The sequence below is a fragment of the Octopus sinensis genome, linkage group LG27, assembly GCF_006345805.1.
Source record: "Octopus sinensis linkage group LG27, ASM634580v1, whole genome shotgun sequence".
NCBI classification, from domain to species: domain Eukaryota; kingdom Metazoa; phylum Mollusca; class Cephalopoda; order Octopoda; family Octopodidae; genus Octopus; species Octopus sinensis.
In genome coordinates this window covers 12429967-12452527 of record NC_043023.1, presented here as the reverse complement: position 1 = coordinate 12452527, position 22561 = coordinate 12429967, and the positions used below count along the sequence as shown (strand labels likewise).

Below are 22561 nucleotides of genomic sequence, written 5' to 3'. Positions count from 1 at the left end.
CGCACTGGTGTCGATATAATCAACTTAATCCCTTTGTCTGTTCTTGTTTGTCCCCTCTATATTTAGCCCCTTGTGGGCAATAAAGAAACATATATGTAAAACAGTTAACAAGAACCCCACAACAGGGACCCCTGCTTTGATGGGGTGATGGTCACAAATTGGATTTGGTACATGCATATCTATGGTATCCTAAAAGCACTTAAGGTCTACAAAGGTTCTTGCGTTCACTGCAAGTTCTGTGTTTAAGAAATGTAAAATAAAGTTTATTATAAACAACACAAATACATTGTAATTTAATAGCGTTCAACGTGATAACTAATAAACAGAAATTAACTTAAAATAATGAAAATTTAATTAAATCTAATCAGAAGTGAAATTATATTAAATACAACTAAATTAAAAACCATTTTTGTCCTGGCTGTATTGGTCATTCTCAAAACTTTTAGGTGCAAATTTTACATCAGTAAGACTTTTTTTTAAACAAATTTTATCCTAAAAATCCCCTGTGTTAATTACATGGGTTTTTGCGGTACTTGTGTTTAGTCAAGTGATCCCTTCTAGAAAATGTTTTACCACAGATATCACAATGATGTGGTTTCTCTCTTGTATGAATATGTTTGTGTACAGTCAAGTCCCAGCTTCGAGAGAATGATTTACCACAAATATCACAATGATATGGTTTTTCTCCTGTATGTGTATATTTGTGATGAGTCAAGCTATTCCTTTGAGAGAATAATTTACCACAGATATCACAATGATATGGCTTTTCTCCTGTATGTGTATGCTTGTGTTCAGCTAAGGTATTCCTTGAAGAGAATGATTTACCACAGATATCACAATGATATGGTTTTTCTCCTGTATGTGTATATTTGTGTAGGGTCAAGTGAATCCTTTGAGAAAATGATTTACCACAGATATCACAATGATGTGGCTTTTCTGTTGTATGCGTATATTTGTGTGTGGTCAAGTTACTACCTGAAGAGAATGATTTACCACAGATATCACAGTGATATGGTTTTTCTGTTGTATGCGTATATTTGTGTACAGTCAAGTTACTCCTTTGAGAGAATGATTTACCACAGATATCACAATGATATGGCTTTTCTCCTGTATGTGTATGTTTGTGTGTAACCAAGGTATACTTTTCAGAGAATGATTTACCACAGATATCACAATGATGTGGCTTCTCACCTGTATGAATACGTTTGTGACTACTTAAAGTGGTACTTGAAGAATATGATTTACCACAGATATCGCAATGATATGGTTTTACTCCTGTATGAATACGTTTGTGTACAGTCAACTCACCACTTTGAGAATATGATTTACCACAGATATCACACTGATATGGCTTTTCTCCTGTATGTGTACGTTTGTGTTGAGTCAAGTTACCACTGTGAGAGAATGATTTACCACAGATTTCACAATGATATGGCTTTTCTCCAGTATGGATACGTCTGTGAGTAGTCAACTGACTATTATAATTGAATGATGTACCACAAATATCACAGAAACATTGTTTCTCTCTTGTATCATCGTTTTTTGCTTCAGTTAATTTATTCATTGTGAGAGAATAATTCATTATACATATCACAATAATAATGTTTCCTTCATCTCTATAAACATCTTTGATTTCAGTTGTGCAACTATTTCCAGAAAAGAATTTGAAGCTGTGTTTCTTTCTTCTGTGATCTTAATTAATATCTAAATCAGCAGGTGGAAATTGTCAACTCGTTTGTAAAGTTATCCAACCTTAATTAACCTGTAAGCCAATCACTTCGTCTACATTCCAAACAGTGAAGACAAGAAAAATATTGTATTCTTAGATTGTATTCATATAAATTTTGATGTATTGATGAATGCTGCTGATAAATTATGTCATCTTGCTTTAGTTGATGAAACGACGTCAAAATATGAAAGGCACATCTGAATGAAGAAGGTTCTTGTGGGTCAACATAAGGTGATATTCTGAAATAGGAAAAGAAACATCGAGATAAAGAGAATAGTTAGATAATTTAACATAGCGCAGGAGTGGCTGTGTGGTAAGTAGCTTGTTTACCAACCACATTGTTCCAGGTTCTGTCCCACTGAGTGGCATCTTGGGCAAGAGTCTTCTACTATAGCCTCGGGCCAACCAAAGCTTTATGAGTGGATTTGGTAGACGGAAACTGAAAGAAGCCCGTCGTATATATGTATATGTGTATATATATATATATATATGCGTGTGAGTGTCTGTGTTTGTCCCCCTAGCATTGCTTGACAACCAATGCTGGTGTGTTTACGTCCCCGTGACTTAGCGGTTCGGCAAAAGACACCGATAGAATAAGTACTAGGCTTACAAAAGAATGAGTACCGGGGTCGAGTTGCCCGATTAAAGGCAGTGCTCCAGCATGGCCGCAGTCAAATGACTGAAACAAGTAAAAGAGTAAATAGCATAGCAAATTTTACTTTGATGTCGTCAAAACACCTATCTTCATCTGCTACATAGCTCAGTGGTTAGAGTCTCGAGCTTATGATAGTGAGGTTTGACTGTGGCCATGCTGTAGCACCGCCTTTTAGCCGAGCAACTCGACCCCGCGACTTATTCTTTGTAAGCCTAGTACTTATTCTATCGGTGTCTTTTGCCGAACCACTAAGTTTACTCTTCTACTTGTTTCAGTCATTTGTCTGCGGCCATGCTGGAGCACCGCCTTTAGTCGAGCAAATCGACCCCGGGACTTATTCTTTGTAAGCCTAGTATTTATTCTATCGGTCTCTTTTGCCAAACCGCTAAGTTACGGGGACGGAAACACACCAGCATCGGTTGTCAAGCAATGCTAGGGGGACAAACACACACACACACACAAATATGACAGGCTTCTTTCAGTTTCCGCCTACCAAATCCACTCACAAGTCATTGGTCGGGCCGGGGCTATAGCAGAAGACACTTGCCCAAGATGCCACGCAGTGGGACTGAACCCAGAACCACTTGGTTGGTTAGCAAGCTACTTATCACACAGCCACTCCTGCGCCTATTGTTTAAATTTCTTATTTCATTTCATAACATGCATAATAATAAATAATATATAGCCAGTACCGCATCGACTGGCCTCCGTGCCTTGGGTACGTAACAAACACCATCCGAGCGTGGCCGTCCGCCAGCCTCGTCTGGCACCTGTGTCGGTGACACATAAGAAAATACCATCCGAGCGTGGCCGTCCGCCAGCCTCGTCTGGCACCTGTGTCGGTGACACATAAGAAAATACCATCCGAGCATGGCCGTCCGCCAGCCTCGTCTGGCACCTGTGTCGGTGACACATAAGAAAACACCATCCGAGCGTGGCCATCCGCCAGCCTCGTCTGGCACCTGTGTCGGTGACACATAAGAAAATACCATCCGAGCGTGGCCGTCCGCCAGCCTCGTCTGGCACCTGTGTCGGTGACACATAAGAAAACACCATCCGAGCGTGGCCGTCCGCCAGCCTCGTCTGGCACCTGTGTCGGTGGCACATAAAAAACACCATCCGAGCGTGGCCGTCTGCCAGCCTCGTCTGGCACCTGTGTCGGTGGCACATAAAAAACACCATCCGAGCGTGGCCGTCTGCCAGCCTCGTCTGGCACCTGTGTCGGTGGCACATAAAATCACCCACTACACTCTCGGAGTGGTTGGCGTTAGGAAGGGCATCCAGCTGTAGAAACACTGCCAGATCTGACTGGCCTGGTGCAGCCTTCGGGCTTGCCAGACCCCAGTTGAACCGTCCAACCCATGCTAGCCTGGAAAGCGGACGTTAAATGATGATGATGATGATGATGAATGAATTCTGCCTCACCTTGTATCATTTACTGGAAAAATCATTCGTATGTCGGACAAAATGCATTCCAGCAGCTCACACCTGTAAACTTTCACAAAAGGGCTTTTAACGTTTTTGAGTCCCAGACTTGTCAGGATCTGTTCTTTAGTTTCATTGAGCAAGACAGCTCGTGTTGTCAACTGCAAATAGAAGAAACATCATCATTAATATGGGTTTTCTGACATCAATCTCGTTTTGGAATTTGTAGTTGTCAAGCAATGCTAGGGGGACAAACACAGACACTCACACGCATATATATATATATATATATATACATATACACGACGGGCTTCTTTCAGTTTCCGTCTACCAAATCCACTCATAAAGCTTTGGTTGGCCCGAGGCTATAGTAGAAGACACTTGCCCAAGATGCCACTCAGTGGGACAGAACCTGGAACCATGTGGTTGGTAAACAAGCTACTTACCACACAGCCACTCCTGCGCTATGTTAAGAGAACCACCCGAACGTGGTTGTAGCCAGCACTACATCGACTGGCCTCCGTGCTGGTGGCACATAACAAACACCATCCGATCATGGCTGTTCACCAGCCTCGCCTGGCCTCCGTGCCAGTGGCACGTAACAAACACCATCCGATCGTGGCCATGCCAGCCTCACCTGGCCTCCGTGCCGGTGGCACGTAACAAACACCATCCGATCGTGGCCGTTCGCCAGCCTCATCTGGCACCTGTGTCGGTGGCACATAAAAAGCACCCACTACACTCACGGAGTGGTAGGTGTTAGGAAGGGCATCCAGCTGTAGAAACACTGCCAGATCAGACTGGGCCTGGTGCAGCCTTCGGGTTTGCCAGACCCCAGTTGAACCATCCAACCCATGCTAGCATGGAAAACGGACGTTAAACGATGATGATGATGAAATTTACATACACAAATGAAGCAGGTAAGAAGGAACCCTAGCCGCATACACACACATGCACAGAAATGCATACATACATCTATATAACTTGGACATTATAAATATGCAAGGCTTTTCTCAAGGTTAAACTGCCACATTGATTTTGTTATCTACATTCCACACAAAAACAGAGAAGAAATATGTATGTGCATCGAGAGAGCATTATTAGTGATAATATTTCATGTGTTTATAGTTGACAGCATGTGCTATAACGAAAGGGGGACCAACGAATGAACCTTCACAAAAGGATGTTTAGTATAGAAGTTCCTGAGGAAAAATTGAATTTGTTATTTCAAAAGGATTATATTTTCCTCAAAGTTACGAGGGAAAAACATCGGATTTTCCAAAGTCCTCTCCTGACCCCATCGCAAAAGATTTCTCCCACAAATTTCTTTATAATCGTGACCTATACCGTTTGAAACGTATTTATATAAAATTTCCTTGATAACATGTGCTGCCACGGGTACTACTTAAGAAGAGTGGTCCCGGCGCGCGCACTCGTGCTAGCTAGCCAATCCTAGAACGACTACCTAGCAAAATAAATAATAACAAATAGCTTAAAAAATACAAAAGATAAAGATGTTTTATAAACACATTCTACCAGTATACGAAGTTTAAAAGTGTTTAGTTACGTGGAAATTATTTTTAAAAACTGCCGTTCAAACCGAAAAGACCCAAATATCTTACAAACTATAGAATTTTTTCAATAAAGCCAAGAGAAACAAATGTTTTATAAACACATTCTACCAGTATACGAAGTTTAAAAGTGTTTAGTTACGTGGAAATTATTTTAAAAAACTGCCGTTCAAACCAAAAAGACCCAAATATCTTACTAACTATAGAATTTTCTCAATAAAGCCAAGAGAAAAAGATGTTTTATAAAAACATTCTACCAGTATATGAAGTTTAAAAATGTTTAGTTACGTGGAAATTATTTTAAAAAACTGCCGTTCAAACCGAAAAGATCCCAACTATCTTACAAACTATAGAATTTTCTCAATAAAGCCAAGAGAAAAAGATGTTTTATAAACACATTCTACCAGTATACGAAGTTTAAAAGTGTTTAGTTAGGTGGAAATTATTTTAAAAAACTGCCGTTCAAACCGAAAAGACCCAAATATCTTACAAACTATAGAATTTTCTCAATAAAGCCAAGAGAAAAAGATGTTTTATAAACACATTCTACCAGTATACGAAGTTTAAAAGTGTTTAGTTACGTAGAAATTATTTTAAAAAACTGCCGTTCACACCGAAAAGACCCAAATATCTTACAAACTATAGAATTTTCTCAATAAAGCCAAGAGAAAAAGATGTTTTATAAACACATTCTACCAGTATACGAAGTTTAAAAGTATTTAGTTACGTGGAAATTATTTTAAAAAACTGCCGTTCAAACCGAAAAGACCCAAATATCTTACAAACTATAGAATTTTCTCAATAAAGCCAAGAGAAAAAGATGTTTTATAAACACATTCTACCAGTATACGAAGTTTAAAAGTATTTAGTTACGTGGAAATTATTTTAAAAAACTGCCGTTCAAACCGAAAAGACCCAAATATCTTACAAACTATAGAATTTTTTCAATAAAGCCAAGAGAAAAAGATGTTTTATAAACACATTCTACCAGTATACGAAGTTTAAAAGTGTTTAGTTACGTGGAAATTATTTTAAAAAACTGCCGTTCAAACGGAAAAAGTCCAATAATTTTTTTAAAACAAAAATACAAAGTAAGGAGCGACCAGTCAGAGCGGATGTGCACCAGGGTCACTCTTCTTTAGTACCCTTCCACAAACATGGAAACTAACGGACGTGTCTGCAAAAGTCGATGACAAGTTGAAACGATTTCACACCTGTGACGCCATACATAAAAATAATCCGGAACAACGGTTTGTCATTGTATTGCTTATTTCACTTCCATCAGTCAGAAATGGTGAAAGAGAGTTCAATCCGCTATTTTAGTCTCCAGACTCCTTTCCTGCCTGACCAGAAGTCCCTTCTCTGCGGAGCAAGTTGCTAACTAGGCCACACAAAAGGCCCTGTCTGTAGTTCGTGTATTTTGAGTCCATGGGTAAGGCCCTGTACATCTTTACTTTCAAAGCACAAACTCCGTCCAGTTCGACTTTGTCTTGAATCCTTTCCAGATAAACAAAATAAGGAGCTCCTTTAGAAACGCATCTCTCCAAGAAAATGAAATGCAATTGAAAAAAAATGTCATGAAAATATATACAAAAAAATTAGGAAGATTTATCTTTTTATAAATATTTTATACTAAAGAATAAAACAGACGGAAAGCGGGCCCTCTCGAATAAAAACAAACACGTCAGACGATACAAGGGGTAGCAATTTACTTTTACCAGGTATTATTAAAGATAGGAGCCTGACAAAATCCTTTGGAAATTCTTGATTGTTTTCAATCAAATTTTTTACTGTGCACACTCGTTAGGTTTAGGTTTTAGGATTAGGTGGTGTGCACTCGCTTTATCTTTACATTTTAACCCTTTCGTTATCAACCCAGCCCTGGTTCTGTAATACAAATGTCTTGTTTCCATAAGTTCTGAATTAAAATCTTCCACCAAACCTTAGTCACAATTTATGTTCCTAACGCTATCTGAATGATAACTAAGTCCTTTTACAAAATTCTTTGTTATATTTAAAGTAATTGAAAGAAACACAGAGCATCTCAACAGAAATATGGTAACAAAAGGGTTAAAATATATAATAGAGAAACAATTCTTAACCCTTTCGTGACCAACCTGCCTGAAACTGCCTCTGGCTCCGTAGTACAAATGTCTTGTTTTCATAAGCTTTGAATTAAAATCTTCCACCAAACCTTAGTCACAATCAATGTTCCTAACATCAGCTTAATGATAACTAAGTTATTTTACTAAATTCTTTGTTATATTTAAAGTAATTGAGAGAAACACAGTAATGAAAGGGTTAAGATGTGTTGATATATGACACAAATAATTATAACACGATACAGGACATATGTTTAAGACGTTGGCAAGGTTTGTAATTTTTATTTTCAGTTTACACAGAAAAAAAAATTATACAAAATTTAACTCAGTGGCTATGTGGTCCCAAATGTTGAAAAATGTCCAAATTACTGACTCCACATTTATTGGCTTTCAAGAAATAGTTTTTGAATTGGTCTTACAATTCGCAGACGACACTGTCAGGCTCCTCCCTTTGTACCGACCCACTAGTATATCATAACTATTAATGGGTCAAAGCAGAACTTTGTCAACTTACGGTATTCTGAAATAAACAGCGAGGCAGTGCTCAGAAATCAATCACACTTCAATTCACGAGGCACCCATTTTCCAAGTTTAGGAACCTTTCCAAGTTGTAGAAGATGACGATGAACAGTTGTATGGTTTGAACTAAGCTTTATTGCCAATTCTTCAACAGATAATGCAGGATTTTCTTCTAGTAATGCCTCAAGGAGCTTATCATCAAACTCAACTGGACGTCCTGTTCGATCTTCATCTTCAAGGCTGAAATCTCCACTTCTGAATTTTGCAAACCATCTTCTGCAAGTTCTTTCATTCAAGCATTCTTTCCCATAAACTGACTGTATGTTTCGAGTCACTTCGGCTGCAGAGTTTCCTTTTTTGTACTCATAAAGCATTATGTGCCTCAAATGCTTTTTGGACACTTCCATGTTAGAAAGGGTTTTAATCAAAGAGATTTTAATTCCATTATTCTGTAAAATAATATTTAATGACTTTAAATGTTCACAAACGCATAAAAATAATTGGATCTCTTCGGTTTGAACGGCAGTTTTTTCTAGCGGTGTCATATGAAATTGTCACCCATAATCATGACCCTAGTATCGAACTATTGCATTTTAATCTGTTTTAAGGTTAGTGGAGGGGAAGGGTATCTTTTTTCTTCAGAAATATAAATAAACCCAATCTGTTTCTTAAACGAGGGATATATTCATACGGCACAGGTTTTTTTTTAACTCAATAGACGTCATTGATTGGTTGAAATTGCAGAAAAAAAACAAAACAAATATCTTACATACTATAGAATTTTCTCAATGAAGCCAAGAGAAAAAGATGTTTTATAAACACATTCTGCAAGTATACGATGTTTAAAAGTGTTTAGTTACGTGGAAATTATTTTAAAAAACTACCGTTCAAATTATGACCCTAGTATCAATCTATTGCATTTCAATCTGTTTTAGGGTTAGGGGTGGAGGGAAGGGTATCTTTTTTTCTTCAGAAATGTAAATAAACCCAATCTGTTTCTTAAACGAGGGACATATTCATACGACACAGAATGTTTTTTTTTTACCTCAATAGACGTCATTGATTGGTTAAAATTGCAGAAAAAAAAGCAACAAATATATTACAAACCATAGAATTTTCTCAATAAAGCCAAGAGAAAAAGATGTTTTATAAACACATTCTACCAGTATACGAAGTTTCAAAGTGTTTAGTTACGTGGAAATTATTTTAAAAAACTGCCGGTCAAACCGAAAAGATCCCAAATATCTTACAAACTATAGAATTTTCTCAATAAAGCCAAGAGAAAAAGATGTTTTATAAACACATTCTACCAGTATACGAAGTTTCAAAGTGTTTAGTTACGTGGAAATTATTTTAAAAAACTGCCGGTCAAACCGAAAAGATTCAAATTCTCACCAGATTATTTTAAAATTTAGCACAGTAATATCGTATACTGAGCTGAATTACTGAAGTTCTTTCACCTTATCAATAGGTGTCTTGTAGTTTGAAACACTCAATATGCATTTAATGGGATAGCACGAACTTAAATTTGCAAACGACATACCTGGGCACCCCATATCATTAATACTTAATTCATCAAAGTAAATTACCGTCACTTGTGTCGTCCAACGTGTCTGTTTCTGTTCGCTAATAGTACCTCGGTTTCCGACCTCCCGCTAAATTTTAGTCCTTATGTCGCAAGTACCAGACTGGACCCGGTGCGCGCCCATGCGCATTCGCGCGTCGCGCTAGCTAGTCGTAAGTAGTCGATCCTACAACGACTTTTTAACCCCAACCTTAGTTTAAATCCTTAAAAATCCTTTAAAATGTTTTAGCCCGAAAGCCGCGGCCATGCTGGGCACCACCGCTGTTTGTTTATAAAAATAATTTATTTCCTTAGTTTAAAAAATTATTTACTTTGCGTATTAACAATTACCAATATTGAGTTTTGTACTAATAAATCACCTTTGATTTTTTTTCTTTTGTTAAAATTCCGGCAACGAGGATTAACTTTTCGAAAAATATTTAATTTGGGCGAAGTTTCGAAGTGTGTGTGTATGTATCTATGTGTGTGTGTATGTATGTATGTATGGCCGATTCATAGTAATTTTTTACTCGGTGTATGTGTATATGTATGTCTGTCTCTTCACACACAGTAACAGAAGCACTTCACTTACACAACATACTGTCTGTCTCCCACACCCCATCAAACACACACAGGCCGACTTCAAAGTGAAGCCTTCTCGTCGTAAAATCGCTTCCTCTTAGTCTCTTTCGCTCTCATTACTTATGTAAAAAAATAAAAGTTTTTTACGGAAATCGACGGAAATCTGTGCTACTACAACCGAAACTATGCCTTAATGGCAGTAAAAAAATAATTTATTTACTTTGTTTAAAAAATGATTTATTTTGCGTTTTATTTACTTTGTGCGAAAAATATTTCATTTTCTTTGATATGTATTCAACGTTAAAATAAAAAAAACATACGCGCAAGTCGTTGTAGGATCGACTACTTACGACTATCTAGCATGGATGGGCGAGTGCGGGCACCGGGACCAGTTCGCTAGTAATATAATAATAATAATTGTGTACAGTGCTCAGGTGCACTACAACTCATCTAAAGTGTATATATAATCAGGTGTAGTTTCGGCGGATTTCGGAAAGCATGAGGGCCTTAAAGGATGCAGTGGTACCGAAAAATACGGAGATTATGATTCTGAAAATAAAAATTGTCTGTAAAATTTCGATTTTTCAAGAAAAAAAAAAAAAAATTACCCCCTCCCCTCACAATTCTACATTTCAGTTTGGAAGTTATTATTTAAGACGAGCAAATATATATTCCTAATTGTTGTCAGTTTCCCGCTTCGAAAAATAATTACTCCAACATCGAGAGAAGTTCACGTAATTCTATTATTTACATTATTATTAGTAGTATTATCAACACTATTACAACCTTAAAGTAAATCTTCGTCAACTTAGCCTCATTAACAACGGGACAACGTTAATTAATATAGTATTTTTCAATCGGTTTCCCCTCATTCTGCTAATTAATTATGCCACATTACTCCCATTTTACGAATTAAATTCCTTTATATGACATGAAACAGTCGATCATAGGTTTTCATAAACAACAAATCAACATTTCTGTTTGGAATTTGTTATTTAAGACGAGCAAATATATTTCCCTATTGTTATGCCTTCCAAATAATTACTGTAACATCGAGAGGTTCACAGAATTCTATAATTTACATTATTATTAGTAGTAGTAGTATTATCACCATCACAACCTTAAAGTAAATCTTCGTCAACTTAGCCTCATTAACAACGGGACAACGTTAATTAATATGGTATTCTTCAATTGGTTTCCCCTCATTCTGCTAATTAATTATGTCACATTACTCTCATTTTATAAATTAATTTCCTTTATATGACACGAAACAGTCGATCATAGGTTTTCATAAACGATTAAATCAACATTTCTGTTTGGAATTTGTTAATTAAGACGAGTAGATGTATTTTCCTGTTCTGTTTTCGTTTCGAAATGATTACTCGAACATCGAGAGGTTCACAGAATTCTATTATTTACCTTATTATTATTATTCATATTCTGTTGTGTCTAGGGAGAGTCGTTTTCTTTTTGTGCCTAAGAAATAAATGGAAATTTTACAGGTGCGTGTGATTTTATTATAAGGCACAAAAAGAAAATTACTCTCCCCAGACACGAACTCATATAAGGAATCTTGCAAACCAAAAACGAAAAGTATTGATATTATTATTAACCTTAAAATAAATCTTTGTCAACTTACCGTATTCAACTACAAACAGCGACTCAGTATCCGGTAATTAAGCACCTTAATTAATAATTTAATTGAATGGATGTACTGCAGAAGTTATTTCCCTTGTGATAATTCAATTCCTCAGTTCTCCAATAGATGGCTCTACTGACTGCCTGGTTTCGTTATAATGCCTTTCTTTGTTCCTTTCACTCAGCAAATTTAATTTTCAATTATAATTTTTTTTTTGAAGTTCCTACCAGATTATTTTAAAATTTAGGGATCTATTCGGTTTGAACGGCGGTTTTTACTAGCAGTCTCATGAAATTGTCACCCATAATTATCACCCTAGTATATCTATTGCATTTCAATCTGTTTTAGGGTTAGGGGTGGGGGAAGGGTATCTTTTTTTCTTCAGAAATGTAAATAAACCCAATCTGTTTCTTAAACGAGGGACGTATTCATACACACAGAATGTTGTTTTTTTTACCTCAATAGACGTCATTGATTGGTTGAAATTGTCACCCATAATTATGACTCTAGTATCGATCTATTGCATTTCAATCTGTTTTAGGGTCAGGCGAAGGGTATCTTTTTTTCTTCACAAATGTAAATAAACCCAATCTGTTTCTTAAACGATGGACATATTCATACAGCACAGAATATATTTTTTTACCTCAATAGACGTCATTGATTGGTTGAAATTGTCACCCATAATTATGACCCTAGTATCGATCTATTGCATTTCAATCTGTTTTAGGGTTAGGGTCAGGCGAAGGGTATCTTTTTTTCTTCACAAATGTAAATAAACCCAAACTGTTTCTTAAACGAGGGACATATTCATACGGCACAGAATGTGTTTTTTACCTCAATAGGCGACATTGATTGGTTGAAATTGTCACCCATAATTATGACTCTAGTATCGATCTATTGCATTTCAATCTGTTTTAGGGTTAGGGGTGGGGGAAGGGTATCTTTTTTTCTTCAAAAATGTAAATAAACCCAAACTGTTTCTTAAACGATGGACATATTCCATAAGGCACAGAAGGTCTTTTACCTCAATAACCGTCATTGATTGGTTGAAATTGCAGAAAAAAAACAACAAATATCTTACAAATTATAGAATTTTCTCAATAAAGCCAAGAGAAAAAGATGTCTTATAAACACATTCTACCAGTATACGAAGTTTAAAAGTGTTTAGTTACGTGGAAATTATTTTAAAAAACTGCCGGTCAAACCGAATAGATCCCTGACTGCTATTTTTAGCACGGTTCACAAACACCTCAATGACAAAAAGAAACAAGTAAACAACTAGTTTTATGCATTCATTATCCATTTAATGCAAATGCAGCGAGGAAGTCGTTACAAATGAAATATGAAAAAAAAACCAAATATTTTGTTGACCAGTGGAGTGGCTGTGTGGTAAGTAGCTTGCTTACCAACCACATGGTCCCAGGTTTTAGTCCCACTGCGTGGCATCTTGGGCAAGTGTCTTCTGCTATAACCTCGGGCCAACCAAAGCCTTGTGAGTGGATTTGGTAGACGGAAACTGAAAGAAGCTTGTCGTATATATATATATATATATATATATATATATATATATAGGCATAGGAGTGGCTGTGTGGTAAGTAGCTTGCTTACCAACCACATGGTCCCAGGTTTTAGTCCCACTGCGTGGCATCTTGGGCAAGTGTCTTCTGCTATAACCTCGGGCCAACCAAAGCTTTGTGAGTGGATTTGGTAGACGGAAACTGAAAGAAGCTTGTCGTATATATATATATATATATATATATATATATATATATATAGGCATAGGAGTGGCTGTGTGGTAAGTAGCTTGCTTACCAACCACATGGTCCCAGGTTTTAGTCCCACTGCGTGGCATCTTGGGCAAGTGTCTTCTGCTATAACCTCGGGCCAACCAAAGCCTTGTGAGTGGATTTGGTAGACGGAAACTGAAAGAAGCTTGTCGTATATATATATATATATAGGCATAGGAGTGGCTGTGTGGTAAGTAGCTTGCTTACCAGCCACATGGTCCCAGGTTTTAGTCCCACTGCGTGGCATCTTGGGCAAGTGTCTTCTGCTATAACCTCGGGCCAACCAAAGCCTTGTGAGTGGATTTGGTAGACGGAAACTGAAAGAAGCTTGTCGTATATATATATATATATATAGGCATAGGAGTGGCTGTGTGGTAAGTAGCTTGCTTACCAACCACATGGTTCCGGGTTCATTCCCACTGCAGAGCACCTTGGGCAAGTGACTTCTGCTATAGCCTCGGGCCGACCAGAGCCTTGTGAGTGGATTTGGCAGACGGAAACTGAAAGAAGCCTGTCGTATATATGTATGTATGTATATATATATATATGTGTGTGTGTTTGTCCCCCTAGAATTGCTTAACAACCGATGCTGGTGTGTTTACGTCCACGTCACTTAGCGGTTCGGCAAAAGACACCGATAGAATAAGTAGTGGGCTTACAAAAGAATAAGTCCCGGGGTCGATTTGCTCGACTAAAGGCGGTGCTCCAGCATGGCCACAGTCAAATGACTGAAACAAGAGAAAGAGAGTAAAAGAAAAGAGAGTTCATAAGTTCACATGTCTACTTATGAACAGACAGGTAAAACAATTTGTGAGTGGATTTGGTAGACGGAAACTGAAAGAAGCCCGTCGTATATCTGTGAAATTACTTTGTAAATATAAGTTTTTCTCAAAAATGCTATGAGTAAAATAAGTTTTATATGACACATTCTACGAGTGTCCGAAATTTGAAAGGGTTTCTCTTTTTCTTTTACTTGTTTCAGTCATTTGGCTGTGGCCATGCTGGAGCACCGCCTTTAGTCGAGCAAATCGACCCCCAGGACTTATTCTTTTGTAAGCCTAGTACTTATTCTATCGGTCTCTTTTGTCGAACCGCTAAGTTTACTCTTTTACTTGTTACAGTCATTTGACTGCGGCCATGCTGGAGCACCGCCTTTAGTCGAGCAGCTCAACCCCGGGACTTATTCTTTGTAAGCCCAGTACTTATTCTATCGTTCTATTTTGCTGAACCGCTAAGTGACAGGGACATAAACACACCAGCATCTGTTGTCAAGCAATGCTAGGGGAACAAACACACACATACATATATATATACGACAGGCTTCTTTCAGTTTCCGTCTACCAAATCCACTCACAAGGCATTGGTCAGCCCAGGGCTATAGCAGAAGACACTTGCCCAAGATGCCACGCATTGGGACTGAACCCGGAACCATGTGGTTGGTTAGCAAGCTACTTACCACACAGCCACTCCTGCGCCTAAATTTGAAAGTGTTTAGTTATAAAAAATTATTTTTTAAATCTGTAGGTCAAAAGGTAAAGATCCATGACACCATCAACGGTGTATTTTAGATGGCACCCTTAATGGTGATTTTCACTTGCAACCATCGCCAGTGCTTCTTTATACAGTATCACCACTTGTGGTTTTTACTTGACCAGCAACGGTGGATTTCAAGACAGCAGTACCTCTTGTTTTAATATGACACCATCACTGGGGCCTTTTTCGTGTGGTACCATCACCAGCGCTTTTGACATCACAGTTGACCACATGCTTTTCACAGAAAGAGCAGAATTGACGTTTTTCATTTCATCAAGGCATATCGAAGGAATCCCTTTTTCCCATTTTTATAACAGTTTTTCATTTGCATTTCATTTTCTTGGAGAGATGCGTTTCTAAAGAAGAACCTTATTCTGTTTACCTGGAAAGGATGCAAGACAAAGTCGACCTGAAAAGAGTTTGTGCTTTGAAAGTAAAGATGTACAGGGCCTTACCCATGAACTCAAAATACACGAACTACAGACAGGGCCTTTTGTGTGGCCTGGTTAGCAACTTGGTCCGCAGAGAAGGGACTTCTGGTCAGGCAGGAAAGGAGTCTGGAGACTAAAATAGCGGATTGAACCCTCTTTCACCGTTTCTGACTGATGGAAGCGAAATAAACAATACATGGACACACTCTTCTTCTGGATTTTTTCATGTATCCCTTAACGGGCTTGTAATTGTTTAGAATTCTCACTGACTTACTCTTTAACTCTACTTGTTTCAGTCATTTGACTGCGGCCATGCTGGAGCACCGCCTCTAGTTGAGCAAATCGACCCCAGGACTTATTCTTTTTGTAAGCCTAGTACTTATTCTATCGGTCTCTTTTGCCGAACCGCTAAGTTTACAGTCTTACTTGTATCAGTCATTTGACTGTGGCCATGCTGGAGGACTGCTTTTAGTCGAGCAAATCGACCCCGGGACTTATTATTTGTAAGCCTAGTACTTATTTTATCGGTCTCTTTTGTCGAACCGCTAAGTTACGGGTACGCAAGCACACCAGCATTGGTTGTCAAGCAATGCTAGGGGGACAAACACAGACACATATATATATATATACGACGGGCTTCTTTCAGTTTCCGTCTACTAAATCCACTCAGAAGGTTTTGGTCACCCCAAGGCTATAGAAGAAGACACTTGCCCAAGGTGCTATGCAGTGGGACTGAACCCAGAACCATGTGGTTTGTAAGCAAGCTACTTACCACACAGCCACTCCTGCGCCTCACTATTCTTTTGTAACAAATTCCTCAAAATACAACCACAGGCATTTTCAGTAATCAAGTTAACTCAGAGTATGGCTATTCTCCTCTATGTGTCCATTTGTGTTTAGTTAAGGAACTCATTTGAGAAGAAAATTCACCACAGATATTATAGTAATATGCCATCTGAACGTGGCCATTGCCAGCGCCGCCCTGACTGGCCACCATCCAATTGTTGCCTTTGCCAGCCCCGTCTGGCCCCTGTGCTGGTGGTACGTAAAAGGCACCATCCGATCATGGCCGTTTGCCAGACTCCCCTGGCACCTGTGCAGGTGTCACATAAAAAGCACCTACTACACTCTTGGAGTGGTTGGCGTTAGGAAGGGCATCCAGCTGTAGAAACACTGCCAGATCAGACTAGTGCCTGGTGCAGCCTCCATGGCTTCCCAGACACTCGTTGAACCGTCCAACCCATGCTACCATGGAAAACGGACGTTAAATGATGATGATGATATTCACTTCCTCTCCCAGGTAAACATATTCCTTTACCTCCTCTGTTTCATCGCTGTCGACTTGTTGGTATGTTGTCTGACGGCATGAACTTCGTTTAATGGCATAAGGGATGTGCTCAAGGGAAGGTCGGACAGGAACACCCGTGCCAACCTCATCAACAGTACAGTTCTACCTGCAATGTTATATGGTAGTGAAACATGGGCAACCACAAAGAGAGAAGAGCAGAGACTGGTAACGGCTCAAAGAGCCATGGAAGGGTCACTGCTTGGTATCTCGTTGAGAGAGCATATCAGTAGCGAGATCATCAGAAAGAAGTCTGGCGTGAGAGATGTCATTGCAGAGTATACACGCAGCAAGTATAGATGGGCTGGACACGTCGCCCGGCTCACCTATAATCGGTGGACACACGCAGTAGTTGAGTGGTATGCTCTCGAGCGTTAACAACCACCAGGAAGGCATCCACAACGGTGGAGTTATGATTTCAGGAGGACGATTGGGATCACGTGGATGAGAAAGGCGCAATCCAGAGAGGAGTGAAACAGCGTGCTGTGACCAGCGGTGTCAAATGGACACCCGACGGACCGGTCGGTCAAGGTGAAGGTGATTATAGTAATATAGCTTCTCTATTGTATATGTTTGTGATTATTCGAGTGACTACTTTGAGAGAATGATTTACTACAGATGTCTCCTGTATGCATATACAGTAAAAACCGATGTAATTTAAGCACTTTTTCACGAAGATAAAAAAAAACACATTAGTGGGTGAATAAATCCCATGAGGAGAGCATTTTCAGAATTTGTTTTGTAATTTTTTTTGTTGAAAAAAGACATACAAAAGGAAACATTCGTACTGGAAGTTGACTCATTTAATGTGAGAATAAGTTTTTACAGAAAAAAATAAGTGCTTAAATAAGCTAAATGAAGTTGAACTTTATGTATGCTGGACAGTATACAATGCTTTCTTTTTGTGTATAAATTTACTAAAACCTTGAAATGGTTAACTAGGTTTTGGAGTCTTTCATTGATACTGATAAACACGGTTCAGGGAACATTTTACACTGTTTGGAGTTTCTAGCTATTGCAGTGGAGCACTTATTAAATTTCTCCTTCACTTCTTGTATGTGTACATTTCTGATAAGTCAGGTCCTCTAAGAGAATGATTTACAACATAATAAAATTTTTGTTGTTTGTTTGTTCCTTCTCGAGCCATGCCTGGCTCATAAGGGCCGGTTTACCGGTTTCTTGGCATATAGGTTCCCCACCTGGACGGGACGCCGGTCCATCGCAGGTGAGCTGCAAGATGCAGGAGGAAAGAGTGAGAAAAAGTTGTGGCGAAAGAGTCAGCAGAAGTTTCGCCATTCCCTTCTGCCGGAGCCGCATGGAGCTTAGGTGTTTCACTCATAAACACACACATCGTCCGGTCTAAGATTCGAACCCGCAACCCCTCGACTGCCAGTCCACCGCCCTAACCACTAGGCCATGTGCCTCCACACATATCACTATGATATGACTTTTTTTGTTGCATGTGTATACTCGTGTTTAGTCAAGTTATTGCTACATGCGAATGATCTACCACAGATATCACAACAGTATGGCTTTTCCCCTGTATGTATACGTTTGTGTTGAATCAAGTTACTCCTACACGAAAATGATTTGCCACAGATTTCACAACGATATGGCTCTTCCCCTGTATGTGTACGTTTATGTTCAGTCAAAGTAGTCCTTCGAGAGAATGATTTACCACAGATTTCACAATGATATGGCTTTTCTCCTGTGTGTGTACGTTTGTGATGAGACAAATTCCTCTTATAAGAGAATGATTTACCACAGATATCACAATGGTATGGCTCTTCTCCTGTATGCGTATGCTTGTGTTCACTTAAGGTATTCCTTAGTGAGAATGATTTACCACAGATATCACAATCATATGGCTTTTTTCCTGTTTGCGTTTGTTTGTCTTCTGTTAAAGTGCTATTTTCTATAAATGATTTAACACATATATCACAGTGGTATGGTTTTTCTCCAGTATGGACACGTCTGAATGATTTACCACAGACTTCACAGGAATGTTGCTTCTCTCTTGTATCTGGGTCTTTTGGTTTAATTGAATTATTCATTATGACAGAATAATTTATTATACATATCACAATAATAATGTTTCCTTTATCTCTATAAACATCTTTGATTTCAGTTCTGCAACTATTTCCAGAAAAGAATTTGAAGCTGTGTTTCTTTCTTCTGTGATCTTACTTAATATCTAAATCAGCAGGTGGAAATTGTCAACTCGTTTGTAAAGGTATCCAACCTTAATTAACCTGTAAGGCAATCACTTCCTCTACATTCCAAACAGTGAAGACAAGAAAAAATATTGTATTCTTAGATTGTATTCATATAAATTTTGATGTATTGATGAATGCTGCTGATAAATTATGTCATCTTGCTTTAGTTGATGAAACGACGTCAAAATATGAAAGGCACATCTGAATGAAGAAGTTTCTTGTGGGTCAACATAAGGTGATATTCTGAAATAGGAAAAGAAACATCAAGATAAAGAGAATAGTTAAATGATACACTAATTCAATGTTGCAAATTTTACAACATGAACACTGTCATCCATTAAATGTTTTTAGGGGCCGGAATTCAACGCCTTGTCTGGGAATCGAAACCGCATTCCTCCGACCGCGAGTCCGCTGCCCTGACTGCTGGGCCATTGCATCTCCACAATTTTTGGCGCGACTTCAGTATTGGTACCGGAAGTACCGGATACATTTCAACAAAGTGATTTTTTCTATATATGGGGGTTAGGAGTGCAAGAAAAGGGTTTCTGTTATCTTCAGAAATGTAAACAAAGCCACTTCCGGTACGTACGGTACCTATACCGAAGGATCGCCCAATTTCTTTTACCTGACCGACAATATTTGTTTACAAATTCTTTACTGTTTTTCATGAGATTTTTTTACTGTGCAAACTCGTGAGCATTAGGCTTAGGTTTAGTTTTAGGGTTAGATTAGTTTTAGCTTAAGGTTAGGGTTAGTTGTAGGGTTAGCATTAGGTTTAGGTGGTGTACACTCGCTTTACCTTCGTCCATTCTATGATGTGTTGATATACGACACAAATAATTATAACACAATACAGTACATATGTTTAAGACGTATGCAAGGTTTGTAATCTCTAGTAGACCTTTCCGTCGATTTCCGTAAAAAACATTTTTTTTTACATATAGGCTTGCGGGAACTTTTGAAGTAATGAGAGCGAAAGACAGTTATCTCTCTCTTTCACACATTACATCAATGCTTCCCATGCACGGTAACTTCAAAAGAACTTCCCTCGTCATAAAATCGCTTTCTCTTAGTCTCTTTCGCTCTCACTACTTCAAAAGTTCCCGCAAGCCCCTATGTAAAAATAAAAGAAGTTTTTTACGGAAATCGACGGAAAGGTCTGCTAGAGACGAAAGATCGCCAAATTAAGCGTCATTTTCTAAAGGAGTGCCTAAAATAAGTAACAGTACAGCACTGGGGTCCTCGGAATCGATTTCCGCCCTCCCGCTAAATTTTAGTCCTTGTGTCTCAAGTACAAGTGATCATTATCAACATCATCATCATTACTTTATGCAAACCGAAAAAGAAGTCCAGGTCTCAGTGGAAATAGGGCCGAGGTCGTATTTGCCTTTCATCCTTTTCGAGAAATACTGGGTTCCAGGTATTCGACTTCAGGTTCGCATAAAAGACTTCTGGCCCCGGGGCCAAAATGTGAAACCATCATCATCATTATCAAAATAACATTAAAGTAAATCTTAATGCTTTATCAATGCCTCATTAACAACGGGACAACGTTAATTAATGTGGTTTCTTCAATCGGTTTCCTCTCATTTTACTAATTAATTAAGCCGCTTTACCCTCATTTTACGAATTAAATTCCTTTATATGACATGAAACAGTCGATCATAGGTTTTCATAATCGATAAATCAACATTTCTGTTTGGAATTTGTTATTTAAGACGAGCAAATACATTTCCCTATTGTTATGCCTTCCAAATAATTACCGTAACATCGAGAGGTTCACAGAATTCTATTATTTACATTATTATTATTAGTAGTAGTATTATCACCATCACAACCTTAAAGTAAATCTTCGTCAACTTAGCCTCATTAACAACGGGACAACGTTAATTAATATGGCATTCTTCAATCGGTTTCCCCTCATTCTGCTAATTAATTATGTCACATTACTCTCATTTTACCAACTAATTTCCTTTATATCCCATGTAACAGTCGATCATAGGTTTTCATAAACAATAAATCAACATTTCAGTTTGGAATTTGTTAATTAAGATGAGCAAATATATTTTCTTAATTGTTGTCAGGTTCCCGCTTCGAAAAATAATTACTGTAACATCGAGAGGTTCACAGAATTCTATTATTTACCTTATTATTAGTAGTATTATCAACACTATTACAGCCTTAAAGTAAATCTTTGTCAACTTACCGTATTCACAAATAAACAGCGACTCAGTATTCGGTAATTAAGCACCTTAATTGATAATTAATTGAATGGAGGTTGAAGTGCTGTAGAAGTTATTTCCCTTGTGATAATTCAATTCCTCAGTTCTCCAATAGATGGCGCTACTGACTGGTTGGTTTCCACTAAAATTTAATAAAGTAAAGCACTACTAGCGAATAGTGGTCCCGGTGCGCGCACTCGCGTACCCGCGACAGCTAGTCATGACTAGTCGATCCTTACTTTGTGTTTTATTTACTTTACTCTTTTAATTGTTTCAGTCATTTGACTGTGGCCATGCTGGAGCACCGCTTTTAGTCGATCAAATCGACCCCGGGACTTATTCTTTTGTAAGCTGAGTACTTATTCTATCGGTGTCTTTTGCCGAACAGCTAGGTTACGAGGACGTAAACACACCAGTATCGGTTGTCAAGCAATGTTGGGGGGCCTAACACAGACACTGAAACACACACACATGCATATATACATATATACGACGGGCTTCTTTCGGTTTCCGTCTACCAAATCCACTCACAAGGCTCTTGTCGACCCGAGGCTATAGCAGAAGACACTTGCGTAAGGTGCCACGCAGTGGGACTGAACCCGGAACCATGTGGTTGGTAAGGAAGCTACTTACCACACAGCCACTCCACTAATAAAATTATTTACTTTGTGTTTTGTTTACTTTGCTAGCTAATCGTTGTAGGATCGACAAGCTTGCGCGGATACGCGCACAGGGACACTTCTTCTTAAGTGGTACCCTTCTTAAATAATGCCTTAATAATAATATAAATAATAGATTTTTGTGAACTTCTCTCGATGTTGGAGTAATTATTTCGAAGCGGGAACCTGACAACAATTAGGAAATTATATTTGCTCGTCTTAATTAATAATTTCCAAATTGAAATGTTTATCTGTTGTTTATGGAAACCTATGATCCACAGTTACACGTGGTATAAAGGAAATTAATTAGTAAAAAGAGAGTAATGAGGCCCTGTCAGGGTATTTAGCTGTCGAGAGTTGACCGATTGAAGAATACCATATTAATTAGTGTTGTTAATGAGGCACTGATAAAACGGTAAGTCGACGAAGATTTATTTAAAGGTTATATTAATAATAGTAATGATGATGAGGGATTTAAATTTTGGCCCAGGACCAGAAATCTTTGATGCGAGCGAGAAGTGGAACCCATGGAGCCCTGTGTTTCCTGAAAGGGATGAAAGGCAAAGTCGATGTCGACCGTAT

At 38.3% G+C, this 22561-nt stretch overlaps 2 protein-coding genes across 2 annotated transcripts; both read right to left on the bottom strand.

Annotated features, from left to right (window-relative positions):
* Positions 1–1490: 1490 nt before the first annotated feature.
* LOC118768214 lies at positions 1491–6739 on the bottom strand. Its single transcript, XM_036514319.1, has 3 exons — positions 6595–6739; positions 3810–3970; positions 1491–1968 (listed from the first exon to the last, which is right to left on the bottom strand). Exons 1-3 carry the CDS (start codon positions 6637–6639, stop codon positions 1758–1760), a joined length of 417 nt encoding a protein of 138 aa, XP_036370212.1. The 5' UTR covers positions 6640–6739; the 3' UTR covers positions 1491–1757.
* On the bottom strand, positions 1907–18936 carry LOC115225162 (zinc finger protein 679-like). Its single transcript, XM_029796111.1, has 2 exons — positions 18645–18936; positions 1907–1968 (listed from the first exon to the last, which is right to left on the bottom strand). Exons 1-2 carry the CDS (start codon positions 18934–18936, stop codon positions 1907–1909), a joined length of 354 nt encoding a protein of 117 aa, XP_029651971.1.
* Between the last annotated feature and the right edge of the window lie 3625 nt (positions 18937–22561).

Bases quoted from the DNA above. Each gene is read 5' to 3' on its own strand.
- LOC118768214 (XM_036514319.1), bottom strand. From the start codon at position 6,639: ATGACAAACCGTTGTTCCGGATTATTTTTATGTATGGCGTCACAG. The intron at 3,971-6,594 runs GTGTGAAATCGT...TTCTATTTGCAG, and splicing joins TTTTATGTATGGCGTCACAG to TTGACAACACGAGCTGTCTT. The intron at 1,969-3,809 runs GTGAGGCAGAAT...TTCCTATTTCAG, and splicing joins TTTCCAGTAAATGATACAAG to AATATCACCTTATGTTGACC.
- LOC115225162 (XM_029796111.1), bottom strand. From the start codon at position 18,936: ATGAATAATTCAATTAAACCAAAAGACCCAGATACAAGAGAGAAGCAA. The intron at 1,969-18,644 runs GTAAATCATTCT...TTCCTATTTCAG, and splicing joins ATACCATTGTGATATCTGTG to AATATCACCTTATGTTGACC.